This window comes from Camelus ferus, chromosome 13, assembly GCF_009834535.1.
Source record: "Camelus ferus isolate YT-003-E chromosome 13, BCGSAC_Cfer_1.0, whole genome shotgun sequence".
In the NCBI taxonomy this organism is placed as follows: Eukaryota; Metazoa; Chordata; class Mammalia; order Artiodactyla; family Camelidae; genus Camelus; species Camelus ferus.
In genome coordinates this window covers 19,900,089-19,928,020 of record NC_045708.1, presented here as the reverse complement: position 1 = coordinate 19,928,020, position 27,932 = coordinate 19,900,089, and the positions used below count along the sequence as shown (strand labels likewise).

Sequence of the window (27,932 nt, the reverse complement as noted above, 5' to 3'; positions counted from 1 at the left end):
TTTTTCTTTTGTCTGCAGTTTCTATATTTCTCCTAGTGCAGTAAACAATGCAATCAAAGAAATAAAAACCAGGGTCCGCTCTTGCCCCAAACACTGAAGATGGTCAAAGAGAAGAAATCACAGCATGAAAAATGGGCCCAGCTCTAAATATACAAAAACATTAAAAGAGAAAAGAAAAAAAAAACAAAATAAACCCCCCAAGACATTATTATTGACATTCCTGGTACATTTCCTGTAATGTAATTTTGCAAACAATGCTTCTTTCCCAGAGAGTCCAGCTCGCTCAGGAGGAGACATCTACTTGGTGCCTCAGGATAGGCTAGGGTATTGAGTCTTCCCTGCTAAGCCTAAGGCTTTTTTTATGAGCTCAATATCTCACAGAAACATCTGTGGTATAAATGGCATAAATGAATCTAAAAGAGAATGAAGGCAGGCAGGCACCTGTCACTGTTGTCTGAATCAGCCAAAAAGCTGAAGAGCGTGGGATCCAGGAGACACATGCTATAAACCATTGAGGGATGGAGGGTAGAACAAGAGGAAGCACCAAATGAGTGAATGCATTTGGTTCCAAAGCCAAAAAAGGGCCCCACCAAAAAGGGCAGTTGGTCTGGATGAGGAACTCCCTTGCTCCTGGAGTCATGCAATAAAAATGATGGCCTTGGAGCCCCACCCCCAGAACCAGAGCAACGTATGCCACATCACACAGTTTGCAAATGAATGGACTAATCCCAGTTTAGGAGGGTAAGTGTTCTGACAAAGTAGGGGGCAAGGTGAGCTTGAATCCCAAAACACAGCTGTGACATTTCTGGATTTCTACTTCTGCCAAGCCACAGGCCCCTGCTGCTGCTTGCTCTGTGGAAATGTACCCTTTTGCTTATGACTGGCCTTGCCTCAAAATGGCACCCATGGTGGTAACCCTCAGAGATATCAAGAGGCATCAGTTGCACTTCTGGAAGTGAGATAATTTCCTTGCCCCATCCTGGCCAAAGCACTTCCCTTTTTAAGCTGCTGCTATGCTACCTTCCCCTCCCAGCAGGGTTCAACTTACTTTTGTGTGAGAGTTTTCATTGGCCTCTGAGGGCCCTTTCCAGGATACAAAATAAAGTATCCTTCTGCATCCACATGTGAGTGCTTTGCCTTCTAATGTCAAATCTGTGTTCCAGAGTTTGGTCAATGTAACTTTATGAGAATAAAAACACATGCATACAGACTAGCCTGGAAAGGGCTTTCTGGATAGGGTTTCTGGTTATCTTGATGTCTCTACTAAAAGAAATAGCTTTCTTGCTTTAAGAGGATTAGGACATTGAGTGACCTACTCTCAACTTCTGGAAGGGCAGCTTGTTTTTGTCCATTTTTCAATGAGGGAGTGGAAGGGACCCAACATGTTCAGTTACAACAACGAGATTTTGTTTAAAAAAAAAAAAAAAGGATCCTATGTGGAAATGAGTGGGACAATGATAAAAATAAACAAATAATTAAAAATTCCAAACCGAAACATATCTCCTGGCCCCCAGATCCCCAGTCAGTCCTCCAAGACCACAATCTCCACATTGTGGACTTGATGCTGGTGTTCTTCCATCTCAGCCACAACTTTCTCCTCAGTCCTCAGCTCTGTCTCCAAAATGACTGCTTTGCCCTCAGTGTCCTCAGCCTCTGGGTCTGGGGCTGGGTCAATTTCAATGATGGTCTGCCCATCCTCTGAGGTGCTTTCAACAGCCTGGATTGCTGAGGTCAGGCCGGACTCCATGGCCACCAGCTCTACAGGGCTCACCATGGTGGTCATGTTGCCCAGGGTACTCCCATCCTGCATGGCGGTGGAGCTTAGCAGTGCTAAGCTAGACGAAGGGTGGATGGTCACTGTGTCTGGTGAGCTGCTCTTGGCAGAGGAGACCACTGTGGCATAACGGAAGAGCTGAGGGCCAGAAGGCAGTGTGTGGACAGTCACAGGACTGGAGCCCTGGCTGAGGGTGGCCACTGGAATATTGCCCATGGAAAATGACTGACCCACTGGGGTGATGGTGATGGGTGAGATGACGGTGAACTGAGGCTGCTGGACAGGAGGAGAAGGGCTCAGGACTGTGGTGGAGGCTGGCCGCTGGAGCCGGGGCCTTTTGGGAGGCTTAGGAGTGCTCACAGGCATCAGTACTACATTTTGAACCGTCTGGGATTTCAGCCTGTGATCCTGAGCTTGCTTCTTCTGCTCTTCCAACTGGCGTTCCAAGTCTATGGAAAAAAGACAGACTTTGTGTGGAAGGAAGTATAATCTTGGGAACAGTAAACTGGGAGTGACTCCTTCTGGAGTCTTGTTCTGGTTTTGCCACTATGTAGCCTCAGGCAGTCACTTCATTGTTTTCAAGAAGAAACTAGACTGGATGATCTTTAAACTCCCTCCATAATTACATTTCATTGTGTGATTATAGGCAGGGCAACGATTCAGAATCTTTTCAGGCTGTGATCCTACTATAGCTCAACTCCAGAAGCTCCTGTGGCATTTTGTCACCTACCACCAAAGTGTAAACCAAAGAAGTTTCCAGTTGGTCTAGCAGCTTACATATGCTCTGCCTGGGTCTACAGATGAAAATATCTGCACAATCCCTTTGCAACTGCCATAGACCTACAAAGGAGCTACAATGGCCACTCCGATAAACAGTGATTTACAAACCATCCTTCAGGGTAGGATCACCTGCTAGTGACCTGGATGGCTTTCACCTCATTAGCCTCAGAGAAGGCTAGACAAAGTTATAGAGGAAGTCCCTAAGAATTACAGAACTGAAGGAGGTCTTAGAGGTCTAACATATTTGTTTTGACAGAGATCCAGAGAGGTAAAGTGACTTACTTAAGGTCAGAGAGCATAAGCCAAAATAAGTCTTCCGATGGCCAACTTGGTGGCTTTTCCACCCCAATACACCTACCACTATCCCTCTCCCAAATGTCCAATCCAACCTTGATGACCACTGGTGAATCTGGTTCTACACCGGAAATTCTCTGTTGCTTAGTACCTGATAAACATCCAATAAGTAACCAATTACACCTGTAGAGCACTTTGCTCCCTGTGGAACACCAAGAGCAAGTCAATTCCTTGCTTGGAATAAAAGAAGTAGGTAGGGTAAAGAACACATTCATACACCAGAAATTGACAAAACATTGTAAACTGACTATATTTCAATTCTCTCTCTATATATATATATAAAACAAAAAAAAACCACATTCAAAAATTTTAAAACACTGCCTTTTAAGGTTATAAAACACTGTATTTTTTCCATCTTCAGCAATAGTCAAAGAAATGTGAACCTAAGCAAGATACCAATTAAATCTATAATTTTTAGAAAGTTAAATCAGGGTTGATGGGTTCAAACTTGTAAATCGGTATAAGCTTCTTGGAAATTTGACAATAGGTCACAAAAACCCAACAACAAATTATCAATATCATTTACCTCAAGCTTAGTCCCGTGAAGTAGTTTAAAAGGACTTTTTAAAAAAAGTTATATTCATAAAAGTTCACTGCAACGAAATAAGCTACTGAGAAAAATCTGGAAATTTAAATTCATCCCTGGGAGAATGTGTAGGTAACGTACTATGTAGCAACTTGGAAAAATATTAGCATGTCATAGTGAAAAAGTAAAAAACAAAACTTTATGTATACTATGACTATAATTAAAATAATACAGACAAGGAACCAGAAGCCTACATTTCTAACAAAAAACATTTTTCAGATGGTGTAAAGTTTCAAGGTGGAAGACAGCACTGGACTATGAATAAGAAGACAGAGTTCTGCTCTGGGCTTCACTGTCAAGTAGTGATGTGGTCCCAGGCAAATCATTTATCCTCTCTGTGCCTCTATTGGGTTATCTGTAAAATAAGGATAAGAGCCTATAATATTCCTAGAAGGATCAAATGAAAATGGGCATCTCCAAGAATACTTGGTAAACTGAATTTAAAATATAAACTGGGTATAAAAATAAGTTAAAAACAAAACAAAACAAAAAGCAAAAGTTAAAAACAACCTAAATTGTTCTCTTACCAAATGAGCTTTCTTGCCTTTTGCCTTCATGACTGACTATTATAATATATTCTATAGCATTCAAAGAATGATAATCTACACTTTTAACTTGTTTTGTATCTTTCACCTACCTTACCTCCTCCAAAAGCTTCTCTTTGATTCTTTCTGGGTATAAGTGATAACTCCCTTCATTCCATCACCATACCTGCTATATGCCTCTGTTAAAAAGTTGACTACTTTCTGTACTTATTTGTAAGTCTGCTTTCCCTTGAGTTCCTTGAAAGTTCTCAAGAGACTGAGGCGGTCTTATTCAACATTATATCTCTAAAACATAGTTTAGAGACCAGCAAAATGTAAGTACTTATTAAAATAAGTTAAATTACCCATGTGCTCATAATTTCTGATTACCAGAAATAATGAAGGAAGTGCTAAATGTGTATCTATCTAAAGACTCAGTATTAATGTAAAAAAGACAAAGGCCAATTTTTTTCTTCTGCCACTTATAGTACTGGATTAATAGAGCAATCTAGCAGATATCTTAATCTTCCAAAGTATAGAAGGAGGACCCTGTTGCTAGCTTTCTTTTCTTTTCGTTTTTGCCTCCTCTGCTTCCCACCACTCCACCTCACCTGGGGCTGTGTACAAAGAAAAAGCTAAATCTGATACTATGTGAACTGAAAAAAAGAGAGATAGAAAGAGAGACAGAGAGAGAAGGAAGGAGGGAAGGAGGGGGGAGGGAGGGAGAGAAGGAAGGAGGGAAAAAGGGAGGGGAGGAGGGAGGAAGGGAGGGAAGGAAAGAGGGAGAGAAGGAGGGAGGGAGGGAAGCAGGGAGAGAAGGAAGGAAGGAGGGAAGGAGGAAGGGAGAGAAGTAGGGAGAGAAGAAGGTAGGGAAAGTGGGAGGGAAGAAGGGAGGGAGGGAAGGAAGGAGCAAGCCAGTCCCCACAGAAGTCAACAAAGAAATGGCAAGACTCAAGGATATTAGTATAATATCAGCTAAGAAGAGAGAGAAGTTTACATACCTGTCAGAGTATAGAGAAACTGCTCTTCTCCCTGCTCTACTTGGCTCCTTCTGTTGTCCAAAACCTTCTTGACCGTGTCCATTAGGCCAAATGTATGTGCTACGTTGTTGAGAACAGCAGCATCTATTTAAAACAAAAGACATGTCTGTTGAGTTAAAACAGAAATGTACCACCAACTCCCTACTGTGCTGCTTATAAATACAAAACAATCCAGAAACTAGAATATTAATTGTATTTTTAAAAAATTTTAACAAAGTATTACATATGTAATTAAGTTTCATTAATTATTATATCTTTATACATTTTTCCATACAAGTAAATACAAAAATAAGGCGGAAAAAAATCTTGCATCTGGTTATAGGTTCTGACTTTTGGTTTAGAAAACATGATCATTGTACTAGATAGAGCTAAATTTGAACTTCAGTTTTGATGTTTCCTCCTGTCTGTATGACCTGGGGTGAATCATTTCACTCCTCTGTTTTCTTATCAGAAACAAATGGGACTAATAATACTTACTCTGCAGGATAGATATGAAGACTAGAAATACCATATTTCAAGTGCTAAAAATGGGGACTGACATGCAATATTATTATTAATAGTATTATCTTTGTTCCTCTCTACACAAAACTTTGTGAAAGAACTGTCAGTAACTGTGGTCATTACTTCCCTAACTCAGACCACTTCTCTGCCTACAACTCTCTTCCACAATCATCATGACCAGTTCCACGGTTTTAAATATCATGGACATGTTAAGAACTCACATGTAGATCTCCAGCCCTGACCTCTTTCCTGCATTCCAGATTCATACTTCTGTTGAGCTGAATGACATCTCCATTTGAAGGCCTCATAAGCATTTCATTTTAACAAGTCAAAAAGCAATTCTGATTTCCTCTCTCAGTGGTTTTCATCACAGGAAACAGTATCAAAACTCATAGCTCAGACCAAAAATATATGAGTCATTGTGAATTTCTTTCTTTTTCACCCTATACCTAATCCATCAGTTCTGCATTCAAAATACATCCCCAATATGATCACTTCTTCCTAGGTCTACACTACCCATTTCTAATCCATGCTACCATCATCTCTTGTCAAAAGTCTCCCAACTGGTCTTCTTGTTTCAACTCTTGCTCCATATAATCTATTCTCCCCACAGCAATCACACTGATCTTTTAAAAATATAAATAAATCTGATTACTTCACTCCTCAAAATCACTATAATGGCTTACCATCACTTTAAAATAAAACCCAAAGTTCTGACCAAAGCTTATCTAAACTGTCCCTTCTGTTCCTCTCCAAACTCATCACTTTCTCCACTGCCTCACTCCACTGCAGCCACACTGGTGCTTCAGTAATTCTTTGAACCCACCAGGCTCATTGCCATTCAAGATGTTTGTTCCCCTTGACTGAAATGTTCCTTGTCCCAGCTTGCCACATGGCTAGCTCCTTCAATTCAGGTCTCTACTCAAATGCCATCTCCTTAGAGAGGGCTTCCTTGACCACCCTTGTCTAAAATAGTCACTCCTGCTTTCTACACTATTTACCTTTTTTAATTCCAGTAAAAAAAAAAAAAAAGGATTTTGCTGTAAAGCTTGTTTTAAGTGTATTTACATAATGTACAAGTTATAGATGCAATAAGACACAACTAACAAATCTAAGTAAAAACTCATTAAATGCACAAGCTTATGAGATCTCATCATGACCCTTTTTATATCAGATGATTATTACATCATTTTACACTGTGCACAATAGCAAGTACCCTGTAAGTACTGACACTGAGGAACAGCTTAAGTGCACACAATAGTTCTGAAAGCCTTAAACTAACAGAATATAAGAACTGTCTAAAACCAGGTGGATTTCTCCAATTTTCAGACCCCATGTATCTATCTATTTATATCTATATCTAAGAGAGAGAGAGATTGCTTTCTGGAACCATTTACAGAGGCAAAAATTACCTGTGGAAAAAGCACTGCCAGACCTGAGTTCAAAACTATTTATGTAACACAACATTGTAAATCAACTAAACTTCAATTAAAAAAACCCCAAAAAACCTAGTTATGCTAAAAACAGAGCTACCATATACGATCCAACAATCCCACTCCTAGGCATATATCCAGAAAAGACAAAAACTCTAATTCAAAAAGATAAATGCACCCCAATGTTCATAGCAGCACTATTTACAATAGCAAAGATGTGGAAGTAACCTAACGGTCCAACAACAGATGAATGGATAAAGAAGTTGTGGTATATATATTCAAAGGAATATTACTCAGCCATAAAAAGAATGAAATACTGCCATTTGCAGCAATATGGATGGTCCTAGAGAATATCACACTAAGTGAAGTAAGTCAGACAAAGACAAATATTATATCACTTACATGTAGAATCTAAAAAATAATACAAATGAATTTACTTGCAAAACAGAAACAGACTCACAGACATAGAAAACAAACTTATGGTTACCAAAGGGAAGGGGGAGGGATAAATTAGGAGTATGGGGTTAACAAATACAAACTATTATATATAAAATAGACAGGCAATAAGGACTTACTGTATAGAACAGGGAACTATACTCAAAATCTTATAGTAACATATAATGGAAGATAATCTGAAAAAATATATATAGCTATAACTAAATCACTCTGCTATACACCTGAAACTAATACAATATTGTCAATCAACTATACCTCAATAAAAAAAATACTTTACAATACCAAAAAAAAAAAAAAAAAAAAAAACCTAGTTATGAACTTTGGATAGTAACTTAACTTTTATAAGCCTCAGTTTTCTAATCTGTAAAGTGGGGATAATAATACTTTATTTCAGTGTTTCATGAGGCTAATGGGATCTGCTACAGTTGTTACTCTTCAATAAATGACCATTATTGTCAGGATTAGTGCATTTACCTGTGACCTGGAAGGGAGCCTGGATGAGCCGCTGCTGAACTCCCCTGAGTAGCTCCTCTATTTCCTTCTGTATATTGCAGACAACCTCTTCCATCAGTCCTACATCAGCTATTCCTTTCCAAAACATCAAAGTGTCCTCTGGCAAAACAGGGGTAAGACAGAGGGTAAACAAGGGATGCTACATATACTAGGCACATTTCTACAATGTTAAATTCAAAATTATTTCCGTTTGAAATGATTTCTTGTTGGGCTACTTCTGGGAAAAGAAAAGAAGCTTTTGGAACACTAGCTGCCTCCCTGAATTGGTACCTTAATTATCTGGGCTCGTCAGCAAAACAGGGACTTATGATAATTGTCTCAATTCGTCATGGCTCTGGCTTCAGGGAACAGGTATCTTCCTCCAATAAAAATATTAAAACACTAAATAAATAAATACTAAAATATTCAGTTAAACAATTTAATTTAAAATTAAATAATATTTTACATTTTAAAGTTAAATAATAATGACATTAAATTAAAGATATACTCCCTCTAATCCTATACTTAGAAAACCAAAAAACAAAACAAAACAAAAACAGTTGAATAGGTGGTTATAAGCTCCCTGAGGGCAGAGGCTATGTCTCTTCATCTATCTAGATCTAGCAACAGTACCAGCTAAAAATAGGCAGCAATGAATATTTGTTAAATGAATTAATGAATGGAGGATGATGTGATGCTTCTCTTGGTCCTTTCTAAGTGAATTATCATTAATCACCATCCTCTACATCACCCACTACCTAGTTTTTTCTTCTAACATCTTGCAGCTTGGTTTTTTCTAAGAAATGTGCCAAAGTTGGAATCAGTGTGACAGGATAAAAAGCTTGGACTCCAGAGTTAAACAGCTGAATTCAACTCTGGCACTTATTAGTTGTATAACTACTCTTACACAAGTTGCTGAACCTTTTTGAATCTCAATTTCTTCATAAAATGTGACTCTGCAGGGCTATTGCACGTTTTAGAATAAGATGTTTGCAGCTATACTTAGCATTAACATGCATAAGAAAAACCAGCACAAGTAACTGAGGCCTTCTGTGTCTATAACCATAATGGTGATAAGAGTTACAAAACCCTACAAGATATCTGAGCCCCACAGAAAGTACCTGAAATTTCCTCAGGGTCTTTCTTCGTGCCCTCCTCCGTGGCCATGGTGACAGCAGCAGTGAGAGCCGAGTTCCATTCCAGTCCTGCCTCTTCCATGCTCTCTTCTGAGATGGCAATCTGTGTGATGCTACCTAAAAGCAGTCCATTAGAGGTAAGGCCAGTGAATTTCATGAAAAAGACACAGCTATCCTCTATCTCATACAGCCAGAGACCCTGTTACTTTGCCTTTCTGGCCCTTTGCCTGCATTAAAAACTAGAATCCTAGGTAAGCCAGGACGAATATTGGATTTTTTCAAAGAACCTGTCTTGCCAAAGAAAAGGCTTTCTTCTTACTCTGAATAGAAAGTGAAAGAAAACCTATAAAATCACAAAAGAGCAATCTGCTTTCTGAGCAGTTATGTTTTTGAAAGAGACTGACGGTGGGTATGATAGCCAGGTTACCTGCCCTAGACTTAGTGAGGATGAGGAGGCCCTGAAATAATTTAAAAGAAAAGTGTGATGTTTAGTCAAGAGCCCTACTACCAACCATCTAGAGTATCTGAAGTTGCAATAACTTACCTATCAGCCTATGTAAGAGAAAGCAAGACTAACGAGACCAAAAAAATTAGGTAAGAGATCCGTGCATAGCAGGTTCGCAGAGGAAAAAATTTTTGCTATCGTTTTTAAATGAAGATTTTAAACAAAGAGAATTAAGGAAAATCAAACTGATCTAGACAGAAATATAGACAAGTGTGTACTCTCCACACTGGAGAATATCAATAATCAAGAAAACAAGTATTATCAATATGGATAATCAAGTAAAGAAGTTTTGATCAAATAAAAAGGAAGTAAAGTTATGTTATTCATAAAGAGGAAAATGGCAGCAAAAAAAAAGGTAAATAATTTCACAGCATTTTTCACTTTTCAAGTGAAAGTGTCACATGACCAAAAATTCAAATTGCTAGATATTTTACACTTTCATGAAAGCAACTTAGGTTCTAAGAGATTTGGCTTCTACTCTCCCAGCAGTTACCAAAGAGTTTTAGGGCTGACCAAGAGAAATCTCAAGAGGCCATTTAAAAAAAAATAAAAAGAACTTCTCTTATACCTTTTAGCATTCTTGTGACTCTGTCAGGCATATTTATAAGTCTTTTGGAAGTAGCTAAGACATAGTCTATCTAAGAATCTTAGCTGTGCTAAGTCTCCAGCTGGACTAAATGAATCCTTAATTATAACCTCACAGGGCTATATCTTTCCTAGAGATGAGCAGAGAGCTCTAGTCCCAAGCTCAACAGTGCCAAAGTTCAGTGTGTGCCCATCCTAACTCATATGTGAGGAAGCTTCAGCTTGGTTATCTGAATTCCTTCCAGGCAGAACTGTTTGAGCCTTACAGCAGAGTCTCCAGAATCCAGCCGGGCCAACGATACATTGTCTTTGACACATCTCAGTTCAACAGCTGAAAACCATTCACCATTCTAATTCAACTTCCTGCCTTGATCACTAGTAGAGCTAAGGATTTTCAAAACAATCTGATTTCAAAGATAAGCCAAGTGGCACGAAAGTGAGACCGTTAAATAAGCATTATATGAACCATCTTTCTAATGTTTATCAGGCATTGTAATCAAAAAGCAAGAAAGAAGGTTAGGCCAATAGGAATCATTTGAGAGAATACCAAATTTTTTTCTAAAGCATGGACTCCCACCCAAGATTACTATACCTTACATCAATGCTCATGAGAATTAAAATCAAGAAACACAAAGGAGAAATGAGGAGAAAAGTGTTACTGAAAAACACAGTGGGTTTTCAGGTGGTTTCCTACCCCCTACCATCAGCCGAAGTGGGTGTCTGCACCACACTTGTCTGCTGTCCTGGCACTGGAGCTCTTGCACTGCTGATCAGAAGATCAAATTTGGTGCTTCTGCAGGTATTGGAGCAAACCTTGTCATGCTGGTAAAAATCAATCTGCCCAGAGTCCATCATTTTCCTGTGCAAAGGGAGACAAAATGTACCAGTTCAGCCTGCATTTTGTCTAGAGGGGACAAACAGAAACAAAGTTGCTGAAACTAGTCTGTAGATAAGTGAAGCCTAATGGTATTAAAAATCATTGGATTGCAAAAATTCTAATTGGGACTATAAAATTTTCCCTAGTCCTGCCCACATTTACAAATACTCTTCTTCCCTCTCTAGTCTACTTACTATGAGTACTCTCTTTTATTTCTGGTTATCACTAAGTTTTAGATATATACTCCTGACAACACCTAAGTTTCCCCATGTAATCTCATTGAAACCAAACCCAAAAGGAGAAATGACAGCTCACATCCCAACACAGGTGAGAAATGCCACAGGGGAATGAGAATTCTGTGATAAGATTCTGATATATCAGTACTTGTAGACCAGCAAGCTCAGTTGCCACTTCTGGAGACATAAAACTTCAGCATATTTCTTTCCTTAAAAAAAGTAAATAAAAGATAACTCTCCTATAAATACAGAGCAAAGTTGATTATACTAAACTCTCCTATAAAATGTCCTTATAACTGTATTCACAAGACATTGTTATTACAGGCCATGAGAAAAACCAGAGGGTATTTTAATTACAGTAAACGCTGTGTTACAATGTTACGTGGCTTTCACTAAAGATTTTTTAGGCACTCTGAGTCCTTTTTACATTTGGGGAAAGTTGGCATATGCTTGTTTTTTTTGGCAAATAAAACAAGCCAAGAACAACAAAAAAGAAAGTTAAATGTATTAAACCTCAATTTCAACTACTAATTTCTACTTACAAATCATCTGGAATGCACTAAAAAAATTATGTCTCTGACTATAAAAATAATATGCGAAGAAAAAAATTAACATTTTATGTGGAAAATATAGAAAACTATAAAGAAAACAGCTATTCTTTAAAGAAATCTCCAACACAGAGATAACATCAACATTTCAGCATACTTCCTCCTACTAAATTTTACTTACATATGTGTGTATTTTTTAAAACAACAAAAATCACATTGACGATTGATATTACATATTTCGTTTTCTTTCTTACTTCATAAGCATTTTTCCACGTAAAAACTCTTTAAAAATATTTTAACGACCACATAACACCCCATAGTATATACTCATATACATTGAGATGAGCCATAATTTACTTTAGATATACTTTGACTGTATATTAAAGCAGACTGTAATTTTCTCCGTAATAATGTTGCAGTGAACCTCTTTATGCTTGAATGCCTACAAGCTCTATAGATTTTTCTTAAGACAGATTCCCTTAAAAGATGAAGACAAAGGGCAAGAAATTTTTAAGGCTCTTGATACATGTTCTGTGGTGCACTTTTAATTCTTGACCATATTTAAAAATTTTCTTTCAATAGGTGAGTGTTCAAGGAAAACTACTAATGTTAATTTTCACCAGAGGGGAAATAATTACAAGAATAAAGTTACTGCATAGAGAGATGGGGGTGAGGATATTATACATTCTAAAGTTTATTTCTGTGGTACAATGGTGGCAAGGATTGCATTGCTGGGCATAATTGTTACTCATGAACAGCACCCTTCTACTTTACCAGATTATCCCAGGATTTGTCGGTCAGCCTACATCTTCATGGTTGTCACGCTTTCTCAGCACCAGGCTTAGCTTTGCCTATGCTTAGTGATCTCAAGCAGGACTGTCACTTATTCCTGAGATTCTCTGCCCAGAGAGGATCCTACCCAACATCTTGACATCAGAAAAATTTGCCCTAGATGCTGGGAAGAGTCAATTTAATTCAATCTTCCTTCTCTCACAGGGGTTTTAAGAACAAGTTGATAAAGGTCAAGTAATACATGGATTGCTCAAGTCAATCCTTCAGACAGAATAAAAATTCAAATTAAAGAGAAAAGACTAGATTCTCTGGATTTTACCATGATTTAGTGCCCCCAAGTCAGTTGAAAGGTATGAGCTTGCTATTAGAGCTCACCTGAGCATGATGCCACCCAGACGAATAGCTCTCTTCCAGTCCTTCAGGGTGGACTTGCCAGCCAGATGAACAAAATGCTTGGGGCTGATCAACTGATCATTGAACTAATGTAAAAAGAAAAGTCCATAATAATCCAATGTCAATTTAGGCAGGCCAAGAGGGAAAGAAAGAGATAACTCTACTTGTTATATACTAAAAACACCCGGATAACAAGTCATAGCCTTGTACTCTCCATTCTCCTGCCCTATTGTGCCAGAGAAGATGATCCTTCTCTGGGCACAGTGCCCTGTCCTGGTACAAAGCTACAGAAGACATGAAGAGGTTCAGAGATTAATATACTGATTAGCATCTAAAATCCATTTATGCCCTGAATCAAGCAGGTGGGTCCAATGTTACAAAGGTTGTTAAAATAAACTTAAGTACTCTATCCAGCTCTAATGTCAAGATTCAGGATGTGGCAGAGTAAATCTGGTAGAAACCAACAGCACTGCAGAGTGTTGAAACTCTAATCCTCACTGATTCTAGGATGATGCCACTGATGGTGAGTATCATCTATGGGTACAGCTGTGGCCACCAAGAGACAGAAAAAGCAATTATTTCCACATTGTGCTATCATGAAGATTATTTATTTTTATCAATAGTAATTTTTTTAAACATTTTTTATTGAGTTAGTCATTTTACAATGTTGTAGTAGTAATTTTCAATAAACTCTACCCAAATGCACATCAGTGTAAGGCATTTTATGTATATTATCTCTTTTCATCTTCTAGCAGCCTTACAGTGTGTCTATCTGTATAATTATTTGTATTTTGACACATGAGTCTCTGAAATATTAAATAACTTGCTCAAGGTCACCCAGGTAGTCAGTGATAGAGATGGGACTCCATTCATTCCTTCATTCAACAAATATTTACTGGTAAATATGCCAAACACTATTCTAGGTGCTAAGGATACACTGGTGAACAAGCCCAACAAATTCTCAGCTCTCAAAGCAATTGTATTCTGGTGGGACTTCAATCCAGGTCAATTTTACTCCAAAGTCCTTACATTTTTCTATTGTGACACAAAGGGATTATAGACACAAAATTCAAAACACTGATATGGTGAAAGAGAGAGAAGAGGCATTGAAACCATATCCTTTGAAAAGAAGGAGCCCCAATGTTGGCCCCAGCAAGGAGAAAAAACAATTACCTTGACACACTTTACATTTATTCCTGGACATACAAACTTCTTCCAAAGGAGAATGGCTTTGCTCTCCCCACAAGTTATGGGGTAAGCAATTTCCATATCCTCATTTGCTTCTATGGTGCTTGCATCTGAAAATGGAAAAAATAGTAGTCATTTATCAAACACTCTTCCCCAAAGCTTAATTCAAAACCTCTAGTCTCCTGGTTCCTCTGAGGGGCTAACAGTTCATATCATTTAGGAATCTTCTGAAAGAAGTCTGGCGTAACAGCTTTCTTACCAAGCTCCAACTATGTGCCAGACACGGGGTTATGTGCTTTTATAGGCTTAATCTTATTTAGTTATAAAAACAATCCCATGAGGCAATGATTGTTTCCTAAGTATACAAGTGGAACTCAGAAAGGTGAAGTGACGTTCCCAAGGACACATAGCTTGTGTGAGAAACTGGGATTCAAGGTCAGGTTTGTCTAATGTCAGACAGAGTTTCTTTTCAGTTTATTTCCACTGACTGCCTTCCAATCAACACCTCATCAGTCCTCATCAGCAACTTATTTAATGACAGGGATCAACCTTGAGGCTCCAATTTCTCTGAGGGATTTTTATAGGTGAAAAATATTTTCAGCAACCCTAGCAAATTGATGTTAAATGTCAGAGACGGCCCTAGCGTCTTAGTGGTGTCTCTAGATTTGCCACCATCAAATTAACAGCAACAACACTGGTAGGGCATACTGGGTGGGAAGGGGAGGGCAATAAGGCACAAAAGGCAAGAAATCTCAACCAAGGAAGCTAAGGTCAAAAGTACTAGAACAGCACAAAGACTTACCAATCCCTTCTTCAATTTTATGTATCGTGTGAGTTTCTACTGCCACAACTGCTGTGTTGTTCTCGGACCCAGTTTCATAAATCCTGTTGTAAAAGTGTCCATCGATAAACAAACTATATAAATCATGAAAAAATTAATATTCACAACATGGGGTTAAGAAATTTGTTTTAATCTATCTCAAAAGGAATAAAATAATACACTTTACAACTCTATGTTAGTGCTCTGACCAGCTCCCCATTGCATTTAAATTCCAAGTTGCCCAGGACTGCTGAGCAGCTACCATGGAAATAAATCAACAGCTTTCCTCATCTCAAGAAAAGTCCCTCTTGCTACTGTGTTGACACTGCCACTTGCTACTATTTTACACCAGACTTTTCCCTTCCTAACTTTAAATGCTCATGACATAAAGTGTTACTTCATGCATAAGATTAAGTCATATTACATAATTATCCTAAAAGTAGTAGTGCTAGACAATTCAAGCCAGAAAGGACCTGCTGACCACAGAAGTTGATGTCCATTGTTGGAATCTAGGCATTTCAGCCATTTTTACACTTTAGAATTTTGTAAGGCACCATAAAAAAACAATTGTCATGAGTAGAGACTAGTAAAAAAAAAAAAAAAAGTAAAAAAGAGATTATGCCCAGAGTAACTAGTAGCAACTAGAGGTACCACTTCAGGGAAATCTCTCTCCAAAATGTTTCTACCTGCTAAGAAATGGGCTCAGATAACCTAACATGATACACTGACATCTTCTGTTTAATTTCCATAATAAACCTAATGTGTTAATTATTGCATGTTATAACTGCCTGAATAATCTCCTTTGCATCAGTGATTACCCACCCCCATGGTGACACCTCTAGCACAGAACTCCCTTTTGAATTCCACACCAGGACACAGTTAAATGCTAAATAAATACCTCGGGATGTCCCATAGGACTTTGTTGAATTCATTATGTATAAAATGAGCAAGTTCTCCTTCCTCTCCCACTTTCCAAACTACTCTTCTTCCTATACTCCCCATCCTTGTTAATGGCACCACCCAGCACATAAGCACATACTAGACAAGCCTGGGGATTACACTAGATTTCTCCCTTTTCCTCCTCCTCAACTCCCACACAGTCAGTCACCAAATCCTGCCAGATGCATCTCTTTTAACACTAGCCACCCTCTCTGTCTCTATCCCCACTGCTACAGCCTTAACACAGCTGTATCATCTCTAGTCCAAACTGGTCTTGCATCTACCTGATCTTCTATATTCCTGCCAGAGTGACCACCTAACACCCTCCCTAAAACCCTTCAAGAACCCTCCCCTTGTAGCTAAAATAAAGCCCCAAATCCTTAATATGATATTTAAGTCCCTCCAAGATCTGGCCCGTGATTTCAACTCACATCAAACCCCACCTGGCAATCCACGCCCCAATCATACCAAACTATTTATAGTTCCCAAAATTGCCATCTTCTTTTACACCATCTAACTTTGTTCCTCTCCCTCTTCCCAGAACATCCTTCCCCATCTGTTTGTTTTTTCTTTTTTTAATGAATAGCCTCCATGATGCTTCTCCTTCCATTTCAATCCACCAGCATAATCACCCATTGCCTCCTTTGTGATCCAACTGTACTTTAGGCTTTTGTCACAGCAACTGTAACACTTAATACTGTATACTTGTTTACCTCTCTGTTTCCCCTTGGGCATAGTCTAAGAAGTCCCTGAGAGCAGAGATTATGTTTATTCATTTATTCAATTTTTTATGGCTGGCATGTTATATACTAACTGGAACAAGGCAAAGTATCCAATAAATGACTGGTCAATGAACTAGGAATGTGATAAACATGAGAAACCACCGCTTCAGGTAAGTTTGGTAAACTCATTCTAATTTCACTAATATGTGCAAAATCCTTTAAAAGAATAAATTCTTGTTTATACATAATTTCAACAACCAGTAAATTGCACCTGGGGTGGGGAAGTAAGGACACAGTCTATATTTTTATGAGCAAACAAGGTTTTATCAGGGAAAAATTTTGTAAAGTAACTCAGGATAGTGATGGATTTAGCCTAATTCTCTGTACCTACTACAACTATAGTCTAAATTCGTAAAATATGGGCGGAGCCCAGTGGGGCGGGGGGCAGGGCAACCTAGAGCACCTCAGGCGTGAGGGTCCCCACTTTCCCAGCGCGGCTGCCGGGTCAGGGGTCCTGGGGGGCCCGAGGGGGAGCCGGGATATGCTTGCCTCCCTGCTCAAGGACCGGGGTACCAGGCTTCTGGAATTCATTATAAATGCACCACAAATGATAAACGGTTAACTTGAAAAAAAAAATCATAAAATATGTTCAAAATGTTAAGGCACTGTAAGATACTGAGATGCCATTTGAAACATCAAAGGAAGGAAAACTATGTTTACTACAGCTCTGACGTTAAGTCTACATTATTATATTCTAATTCTCTGAAAACTGAAAATTCACATATAGTTAAGTTCTTTTTATCCAGAATGTTAAGGAAAGACATTCTGATTAATTGAATATTGGATTATTACATAAACTAAGGGATACCCTACTGATCTGAAAGAGTTTATAATCTTCCTAAGGCCTAAACTTTCTACCAGGGAAGGATATGAGCACGAAAGGGAAGGAAGGGCCACTACTCCTCAAATTAAACAATTCCATTCAGCACACTGAGTAAATTTATATAGTACTAAAATCACCAATCCCTGATCCCACTGTTAAAAACTCTTATTATGAATCCAAAATGAAATGGAAAGGCAAGAATGGTAATGGAATCTTAGTACCTTCACTCCTCCTGAGAACTTGTTAAGTATGTTATAAGGTTTTATTTCGAAAAGTTAACAACCATCTTTTTTCCTTTTAGAGGAAGCATATGTTGAACAAGTCTATGCTGAAAAGCTCCCAGAATTAAAAGTTTTCTTAGTATCTTAGCACCTCAGTATCTGTTTTTAAAAAAAGTTGAATGTGGACATATTTTAAAGCCAATCTAATATTATTATAAAAGTATCATCTTATACAAGGTATCAGGTTCTATGTATTCATACTAGACTGTTACCAGACACTCTACTTTTGTTTCATAATATACTCCTGAAAATGCATATATGATGACTATTTGATAAAGTATAAAATGCCATATATGTAAAAGCTAAAAAGATGGATGAGAGGAATTATACGCTGAAGTCTAAAAATACTTATAAAAAACCCCTAATTATTTCTCGTCTTGTGAATATAATTTTGACCACTGTATTCCCAGCAATTCATACATATTCTTTCATTGTTTCTTTCCTTACACTTGAATTGCAGCCAATCAGGTTAAGTGTGATGAGACTGATGACTGTCACCTGATGGTTTCCAACTTTGTCTCAAGTATATTAAACTTCTGAGACCTGTACATCTTATCAATAGTCAATGTTTTTGTTCCCTGCTCATTTTTTATAAAATGAGACTAAAATGCAATAAAATACTCAAATTAGACTAGAGAAATCAACTGATAAGCATCTCAAAAGGCAATACCTCAAAATGTTTATTCACTAGCTCATATACTAAAATTTGGTGAACAATGGATTGGGGAGTCAATATATGTTGTACAAAGATACCTACACCTACTCAAGCAATGAGAGGTTTCTGGAAAAGGCAATATCATTTAGAAAGAAAAAGAGACAAACAAAAGAAAAGTAAGTGGAACTAAATCTTCAAAGTAATTCTCTAAATAGAAGTGTTTGCTGTCTCTACCAGGGATAGGATAAGTGACAACTGGAGTTCTTTAGGAAAGACAGAAGTGATCACTCCATGAGAAAATAAAGCTACCAAGAACAAAAGAAACTGCCCTTTAATTCTTCTTGATGTTACCCTACCTCAAAAGGTAACAACTATAAGTATGTGTATGTATATCAAATGAAATTCCCAAACAAGTAAATCTGAATAAGCTTGCATAATCTGTTGGTGCCAATAAAAATTTAAACCACTCTACATACTATATGTCGGGTATTATTTATATCAACTTTCCCTTACAGAGCTTAGACTATTTCCTTTTTGCTTAACAATATCCAGAAATGTCACCAAACTATGGTTATATTTTAAAATCTAAAAAGAGGAAGTCCTTATCTTTTACAGATACATACTAATGACTAGGATTTGCTTCATAAAATTCAAGAGTGGGTAGATGCAGAGATGAAATAAGACTGACCATGTGTTATAACTGCTGAAGCTGGGTGACAGAGACTTACATGGGGGTTCATTATCATATTTTCTTTATCTGGGGATGTATTTGAAATTTCCTATACTAAAAAGTTTCTTAAATTACCAAGAGAGGTTAACTGTCTTCCTCCAGCAATGTTTAAGACAAGGTATATTACTTAGTAGAATGGGATTCAATTACAGTCCTCCCTTGGTATCAGTGGGGGGATTGGTTCCAGGACACCCCCACAAATACCAAAATCCACTGATGTTCAAGACCCTTATAAAGTGGCATAGTATTTGCTTATAATATATGCACATTCTTCCATATACTTTAAGTCATCTCTAGATTACTTATCTCATACAATTTAAATACTATGCAAATAGTTGCCTGTGTGTGGCAAAATTCAATTTTACTTTTTAGGAATGTTCTGTTTTTGGTTTTTTTTAATATTTTACATCCAAGGTGGTTGAATCTGTGCATGCGGAACCTGCAGATACAGAGGGCTGATATATGTTTGCCCAAGAACACTTCTGATGCTGTGAAGAATCTTTCATACAGTCCCCAAGATAAAAATAACTACCCCCTTTCTCTCTGTAGATCTAATTCCTATTTAATCTTCAAGACAATTTTAAAATCTTTTTTGTTGTTGTTGTTGTTTCAGTTTTTTTGTTTGTTTTGGGAGAGGGGTAATTAGGTTTGTTTGTTTGATTGTTTGTTTGTTTGTTTGAACGGAGGTATGGGGGATTGAACCCAAGACCTCATGCCTGCTAAGCAAGGCACATGCTCTATCACTGAGCTACACCCTGCCCCCAAGACTGTTTTAAAATCTTATCTCTTCTTTCAAATTCATAGTGGTCCTCTGAATTCAAAAGCATGTCCTAACCATGCCATTTGGCACTAGGATTTTGCCATGTAAGTGATCTCTTTATTCACATTTATGTATTTTTGGTTTGCACAACTAGATTGCAAGCTCCATGATGGTGGGAACCATGTGCTTTATTTCTTCCAACACCTTTGTAATACATTGTATAATGGTAGGTAGTTGATATATATATATATATTTTGATAGACTAAGCTTGATAATTTGCCCATCCATGAGGGACCAGAGAACGTCTGCCAGGATTACTTTTATAGTTGCCTTGCCTAATCTCCTCTGACTCTAACTACACTGTCTTTTGGTAAGCATGTACCAGGACCTTGTGCTAAACAGTGTGGATAAATAAGATGAAAGAACCATGTAACTTACTTTCAAGGAACTCAGCGGAGAAGGGGAAGAGAGACAAGGACATGGCAAATTGTTGTAATAAGTATTAAATGACAAATACAGCACACAATACTTATAGAGATGAAAACAGCTCTGAGAGATTGAGGTTGAATGTTCCATTGTGCTAGGCCACCTTAAAGTTATAACTTCCCCGCTCTTTAAACCTCCCCAGTTTTTCTGAGTATCTAAATCTCTAGTCACTTACCCTTGTTGCACAGGCTGTAACTGCAAGATCACTTGAGTTTTAGTGTCTTCAGGGTTCTCCCCTTCATTTCCTTCAGTGGGTACCACAACCACATCCCCCACTGGGACACTCACTTCTGCATTAGCCATCTTTCACATGAAGTCAGATAGCTGTGACTGCTGTCAGAAACAAGAAGCACCAGTAACTTTGGTTTGAAAAGATGGCAACCACAGGAGAGGAACACTAAGATAATAACTATTAATTCCAAGGGCATCTTGGAGATCAGAGTCCTCTGAAAAGGATGGGAACTGTGAGAAGGGGCTGACATAGGTTCTGATCTTTCCAGAAATACCTTAGTACTCACTTGCTACTGTAGGTTTTCTTAGTATATGTGACTCACCCAGTGGTGTGCTGGAGCCAGCTCTATCAGCTCCTGAGAACTGACTGTGCACATTTCTTCCCAACTCCAAGTTTACTGACATCAAATTGGGCAGCACAAAATCAGTGATGCTGGAAGTATATACACCATAGAAGCTGGCAAGCACTACAAATCAGGGTATTTTTTTCTTCTAGAGAGCTGGTTTACAGCACAGCACCAGTTCCATCTCCAACAGTAAGTGCCTAGAAAGTAAGAATCATCTATTTTCTTGGCAACCAGCCATTACACCTCATCAAGTGCATTGTCCTTTGAGTTCTTAATAAGTATCTGCTGGCTAACTAAACTAAGCTCAAGGGAAGAGAAAGATGATTTGCATTGTGTGGTTGTTTAATAAATGCTGAATCCAATTGTATGACCTCTAGGGACATCTTATTACCTCTTTGCCTCAGACTGAATGGAGATATGATCTTGCCTGACATCTCCCTTGCAGAGCTGTTGGGGAAACTACTGTCCAGCACCACAGAGTAACTCAGAGAATTATCTCAATCTTAATGAAAACTCAGAGGGCCCCAAGATACTCTGCAGTGTTAGTCTTCACAGTTGAAAAGAGTCATTTTAGAGATTATAGATAAGAGCACTGTATTTACTTAGATATTCGAGTACTTAAAGATGATTAGGACTGTGCTGAACTGTGTGTAGACTCACAATGGGTGCGAGTTTGAATATGTAACTGGTACTCAGACAACTGCTTCCACATCTCATCTCTGCCACAGCAATTCTTTGCCTACACCACACACACTTAAACATAGCACTCAAAGTCTCCCTCATTTGGCCCCCAAATTTTTTTCCCAGTTTTATCTGCAACTATAATACCCCAAGAATCTTAAGTTCCAGCCATGCCAACTTCCTACTGAATTCTGAACAAATAATACGTACTTTCAGGTTTCTGTACCTTTGTTATTCCATAAGCCCCAAACTCCTTTCTTCCTCATCTCCTCCTCCCTTTGAGGCTCAGTTCAAAAGCTCACTCCTCCACAAATCCACTGCCAAACCATTTTCCTTTCTGCAGTACCTCAGTACCTGGCCTGCAGTTCTCCTCTGGAGTTTATCACGCTGTGCCTTGCATTGCAGGTAACTAAACAGACATCTACCTTCATAGCTGCACTGTACACTCTGCGAGGGCAGGTGCTGCTTATCTAAAAATCTTGCCTCCCACAGCCCTGCTATTCACACTGATATATGTTGGTTCAAACAATTCTTGTTTGTACTTGACCTAGTTAATATTCCTCATATCTGACTTAGACTTCTGCTCTTATGATTCTCACATTCAAACCCTTTTTCCTTAATTCAACACTTCTTATATCCAAAAGCCTCTTAAAATATCTTGTAGGCACCTTAAACTGAACTCCCGTTTCCTTTCAAACCTGCTCCTTTGTTTCCTGCCTCAGTTAATGGCACTACCCTCCACCCTTTTTCTCAAGCCAGAAACTAAGTAGATATTTTTAACTCCTCTTTCTAAATTCACCACATCCTATCCATTCTATCCCCTGTGTATCTCATTTAACCAACCCCCTACTCTCCAGCTGCCACCACCACATTCTGAGCACACACTGTTACCTGGATTTTTCCAGCTGCTTCTCACCACTACCCTAAATCTCTGGTCTTGCTGGACAATCCATTATCTACAGAGCAAAATGATCTTACTAAAGGCAATTTCCCCCACTTAAAAATCCTTCAGTGCGTTCCCTTTGCTGTTAGAATAAAGTGCAAACACCTTAATGTGGCTTACAGAGCCCTCTGAATCTGTCCCCCACCCACCTTGCTAGTCTCATTTCCCATAGTTTTTCCTCTCACTTTGTAGGCTCCTGCCATTGCATTTTTTCCAATTTCTCAACCGTGCCATATTTCCTCACCTGAGCCTTCACACTTGTTTGCTCTATGTGGAATTCTCTTTTCCTTCCTCTTCGGCTAGTCACTGCTAAACTTTTGTGACTTATTTAAAACATCACTTCCTCAGAGAGGCCGTCTGTGACTTCTCTGACTAGATCTGAGTGGTATTCTTGCTCCCTCAGCGCCTGCAGCACCCTTGTCACAACCATCATCCCACTCTGTCAACCTCTCCCCACCGGACCACATCCTGGGAGAGCAAGGATAGCTCTTCTTTTCCAACAGGCTCCTCCATGCTAACTCAGTGCTCAGGACACACACGTGTAATAAATAGTTTCCAAATATCAGACTTCTAGTTACAAAACCACCTATCTAAAACTTTCTAAGAAGACCTGGTACATAGCAGGTATATAATAAATTTTTGTGCAATGAGTGACTCACCTTACCCTAAAATACTTCTAGAAGTTTCTACGTTTTTAACTTAGGGAATATAAATTTGCTCAGGCTAAGCTGCCTTGCTTATTGCCCATCACTATGGCCAGTTCAGCAAGAATTTATTGCATCTCTACTACACATCACACAGAATTAGGGCCCTTGGACATAAAAAGGGATAGTTATCAGCTCATAAGGAATAGTATCGGCTCATAAGGAACTATGGAAGGGAAAGAGATGCATGACATTGTCACATGCTAGAGAAAATTGCAAGATATTACAATACACAATCTGAACTTCTGTGAATTAAAGGTTTAAAGCTAGGGGGTAGAAAAAAGAATCAATGGACTGGGTTTGGCTGGCTGCCAGCAGTAAAACTAAAATGATTAGGACCCTTGAGTCTAGAAGCCAATAAAGGATATGATGTAGCATAAAAATGCTATCAAATCCTAGGATAATTGAACCAACAGATATCTTCAAAGCTTGAAGCATAAAAATGTAGGGTGAATTTAAATAACCACATCTAACACGTGTTGAACAACTTGTTTGCTGTCAGGGACTATTCTGTTACTTAATAAATTTAAAAGATGTAATACTTCAGCATGTATCAATCGTAGTGAATTTATTATTCCAAAAAGTGGTTTAAATGTTAAAAAATTAATAGCTTAGATAAATTAATGAGTTAGAGGAGCAGAATTAGACGGATGCTTCTAGTTTCAACCTTCTACCTTAAGGCTGAGTCCTCTCTACAACACCCTTCATAAGTGGTTGACTTCTTGATTAATACGTTCCTCAATAGAAACTCATATTTTACTCCTTACCCCTCCCACACCTTGGAACTGAAGAGGAATGTTCTGGCTGCTTCTCTAACCTTCTGAGAGTTTATCAGAGATGATTATAATCATTCACAATGTCTCCCAGTGTCAGTTAGAGACACAGGTCTGATCCAACATGGCAATTCTTACATTCTTTGGAGAAGCAAGTTTGGGTTGAATACCTCTTATTACCCTAAATACAATATTCCTAGCAAGTAACCTGAACCAGCTCTGCAGACTACACTGGCTAATTGCAAGGTCATCTCTTTGAGCTGAATGTAAACTGAAAAGAAGCTCTTGTTTATAGCAACAAAAACTCCTAAGGCAAGATGAGTTGCTCTTTTGGGTATTTTATGGAATGAGCCTAGAGTATTCATTGTGGAATCACACAACATTCTGTAATTCTAGTACACACATAAAAGAAATACGTCAAATCTATGTGAAAAGGGAGAATTATTTGTAGTATAAGACTCCTTGAAAATAAGCACATGACTAGTCACATAAACTATTGAGAAATGAAAGAAGTGACATATGACCTACTCTGGATTAAACTCATTTTGTGTCCCCCAGTTTAAATATGGCAAGATGTAAGCACAAATGCCACACAATCATTTGAGCATCAGAGTTGGTAGCTGAAAAGGAATAATAGAAATACCAGATATTCTGAAATTTTCTAACCCCAAAATGCATTTATTCTATATTGTAATTTTTGTAGACTGTGTAGACTGTTCTTAAGAAATTTCCAAGTTAAAATTTTATTGAGGCCAAAACTCCTTGATTTTTTATTTTTTTTTTCCTTCTTTATTCCTTCTTATGTATTTAGTAGGTGATCAAGGGTGCTACTAGATGTAATGAAGCCAACAAGATCACTACACAGGGCCACTGTAAGGGAAATATCCAGAGCAAACGAAGTTTGGGATAAATCACAAATTGGTAACTACTATGTAGGTGTTTGGAGAAGCAACAGCATAAAAGGGTTTTCTATAGTCGAGGGGACTTCAGCTTAGGACAAGATCAAAATATGGCCCAAACCAAACCAATGAAGTTGAGTACAAGTTAGCTATTAAATATGTTTGTTGAAGTAAATATGAGTAAGTGGTTGACTAGCAACTAATGAAAAAGTCATCTAGTCAGTAGACATTAAATATACATGATTGGTAAAAAGCTGACTAATCAGGGGAGTCGGTCCAAACATTTAATGGAAAAGTCCCCCCAAAGCACTTTGGTAACCATTAGCAGAGGCAAACCAACCCTTCTGTGAGACTACAATTATCTGATCCTTTCCTTAGTCCTCCCGGTTAAGGTAGAAAACCCCACTTTTTGGTTCTCCTAAACAGACTCGAGTCAAAGCCCCTTTTGTGTGTGTTGGGATGTGTTTTTTAATCTTGAGAGGAGAATGCAGGTCTCCACCTGCTCCTTTGAGAACTAAGCTCTCTCATGATCCCCAGGTCAAGACTTGAGCTGCCTTAGTCTGGGTGGATCACACTCCAGGATTCTCAAGTAAGAGTCTGCCCTCACCTTTCCTGCCCCTCAGTGAGGAGACACCAGGCCAATTCCCCTGTCATTTCATAAAGAAGGAGTACTCTTCTCTTTGGTCCTCAAAAACATGGGTTTCCCTACCCCCTGACATACCAGATTACCCTGTTCTCTACTTATAATATCAGGAGGTACTCAAATCTCTAATTTATTCCCTCACAGATCTGGACCCTTTCCATTCCTTCCTCTGGAGACTCAGGTGTCGTCTTTATTGCCCTCTCGTCTCGGGGAGGGCAAGGCCTGCTAGCTTCCCTCAGGAGCCCTTCTTCTTTGTCCCCTGTTCCCATCATCCAGACCTGTCACCAAGCCTTGGGGGAAACACCTGCCTCTTTTCCCCTGAACTGAATAGCCGAGGCCTCTAAGGCGCCCCCGAGTGAAGCCTGGAGCCTCCTTTCCTCAGCAGAACCCACTCGCTGCTCTTACAGCTCCTCCGCCAAGGCTCCGAGGGGTCCTCCTGGGCAGGCAGCGGACTTCCTTCACCTTTAGCCCCCCTTTCACCACCTCTCGACCCCGAGTGACCCAGGCCTCTCCCCAGCTCCTCATCGAAGGGCCTGTTGCTCCCCTGATCTCGCCTGGGGGGATACCCCAGGATCCCCGGACCCCTCGCCGAGGTCCTGGGCGTCCGGGCCTCTCAGTCCAGAGTCGCTCCGGCCCCTCGGCCGAGGACTTCCGGGCCCCCCCCAGTGCCGGGCTCGCCGGCCCCCGCCGCTCTCGGCCGGGGGCCGGACCCGGGCGGCGCGGCCGGCCGCGCTGGGGGCGGCCCGGCTGCTCGGGCGGACCCAGCGGCAGCGTCCCCCCACCCCCCCGCGGCGCCGCGACGTCCGCTCGCTCCCCGGCGGCGGCGGCGGCACGCACAGGGCGTGGGGAGGCGCCCGCGGAGGCAGCAGCCCCCCGCCCCCTGCGCGCCCGCCCGCCCTCGCCGGCCGCCGCGCGGCCCCCGCGCCCGCCCCCCCGCCCCCACCCCACCCCGCGCCCGCGCGCCCACCCCTCCCCCTCCTCACCGTCTCCGTCGGGCGGGCGGGCGGCGAGCGGCCAGGGCGGGCGGGCGACGGAGCATGCGCAGAGGCCGCCACGGCCGCTACCGCCACCGCCGCCGCCAGGCCGGGCTTCAACACTTCCGGCCGCCGCCGCCGGCGAGCTGTCTCCTTAAAGGGGACGCGTCCCTATTGCCGGCCGCGCGGAAGATGTACCTCAGCCGGAGGATTTCGGGCCTTTATCCGAGCAAAGGTCCCCTGCCCTGGAAAATCAGTGTTGGGAAAAACGCCAGGGACCCTAATAACTCTTCTGACCCCACCTCATGGATGAGAAAAACGATGTCTAAATTAAAGATTCACTACATCTACAGTCGGGGACAAAGGCAGGTCTCTCAAAGGCATGACTCCCCTTGTCGACTCTGCCCCTCTTACCTCCTCAGATCCGGTTTTGAAGCTTACATTTAACAGACCTTCAGAAGTTATGATCAATGTGAAATCAGATCTGGTTGAGTATAGTCAGTAAGCAAACTCCTTTACATTCTCTGTCCCCTGTGTGTTTGCGGCGCATTTTCTTCCTGATTGTGAGGTTCTGGGTTCAGGTCTTAAATTCTTAAGGGTTACTTAACAGCTCTAAGCCCCTATTCCGCATAAGGCATAAGGTTGTTGTTAGTGTTAGGAGAGATGATACATTAAAATGTTTAGGAAAATTCCTGGGGCCACGGATAGTAATTAGCAAGGTATTAAGACCTATCCGTGGCCGGTCCTTGAGGAAGATGTCTTTGTCTCTCATATGATCCTCTTGGCAGCCCTACTAAGTAGCTTCTTTTCATTCCCGTTTTACAGATAAAAAACAGGAGGCCAAGAGAAGTTAACCATCCCTCAAAGTCACATAACTTGATGATATAGCCAGAATTTAACTCAGGCCCTTCTTTGTCCAGAGTGTATGGTTATCATCAAGATTGTTGCTATTATTAAGAACAGATGAGATGGTGGTATGCTGGCACTTTTTTGAGGGGGAAAGAGAATTGCCTTCCCATCTTGCCTCCTCCTATGGGTTGCATCTCTGCTGTCTATCCCCTCTGTCATGAAGAGGTGACAGGCAGTTTTACAGGTTCTTGATTCAAGAACAGGTGAGGCAGCCCAGGAGTCAAACAACGAAATAGAATTTGGGGGTCAACTCCAGGTCAAACCTGGATTTGAGGCTTGGCTCTGGCAGCTCAGGGATCCTGGTCAAGTCACACCTCCTTTAAGCCTTTATTTCCTCATCTGTAACACGAAG

The 27,932-nt window shown here is 39.9% G+C and overlaps 1 protein-coding gene across 3 annotated transcripts; it reads right to left on the bottom strand.

The window, feature by feature from the left end:
• Positions 1 to 26,809, bottom strand: GMEB1 (glucocorticoid modulatory element binding protein 1). Of its 3 annotated transcripts, none has more exons than XM_032495661.1 (10): positions 26,681 to 26,809; positions 20,652 to 20,809; positions 15,003 to 15,115; positions 14,186 to 14,310; positions 12,995 to 13,098; positions 10,868 to 11,025; positions 9,062 to 9,193; positions 7,923 to 8,060; positions 5,020 to 5,142; positions 1 to 2,223 (listed from the first exon to the last, which is right to left on the bottom strand). In XM_032495661.1, the coding sequence occupies exons 2-10, from the start codon at positions 20,777 to 20,779 to the stop codon at positions 1,523 to 1,525; spliced, it is 1,722 nt and encodes a 573-aa protein (XP_032351552.1). In that variant the 5' UTR covers positions 20,780 to 20,809; positions 26,681 to 26,809; the 3' UTR covers positions 1 to 1,522. The 3 variants fall into 3 exon arrangements, with proteins under 3 accessions (XP_032351552.1, XP_032351553.1, XP_006175518.1); XM_032495662.1 differs by having other exon boundaries at positions 15,003 to 15,085; XM_006175456.3 differs by lacking the exon at positions 26,681 to 26,809 and adding an exon at positions 21,031 to 24,644.
• Positions 26,810 to 27,932: the final 1,123 nt, after the last annotated feature.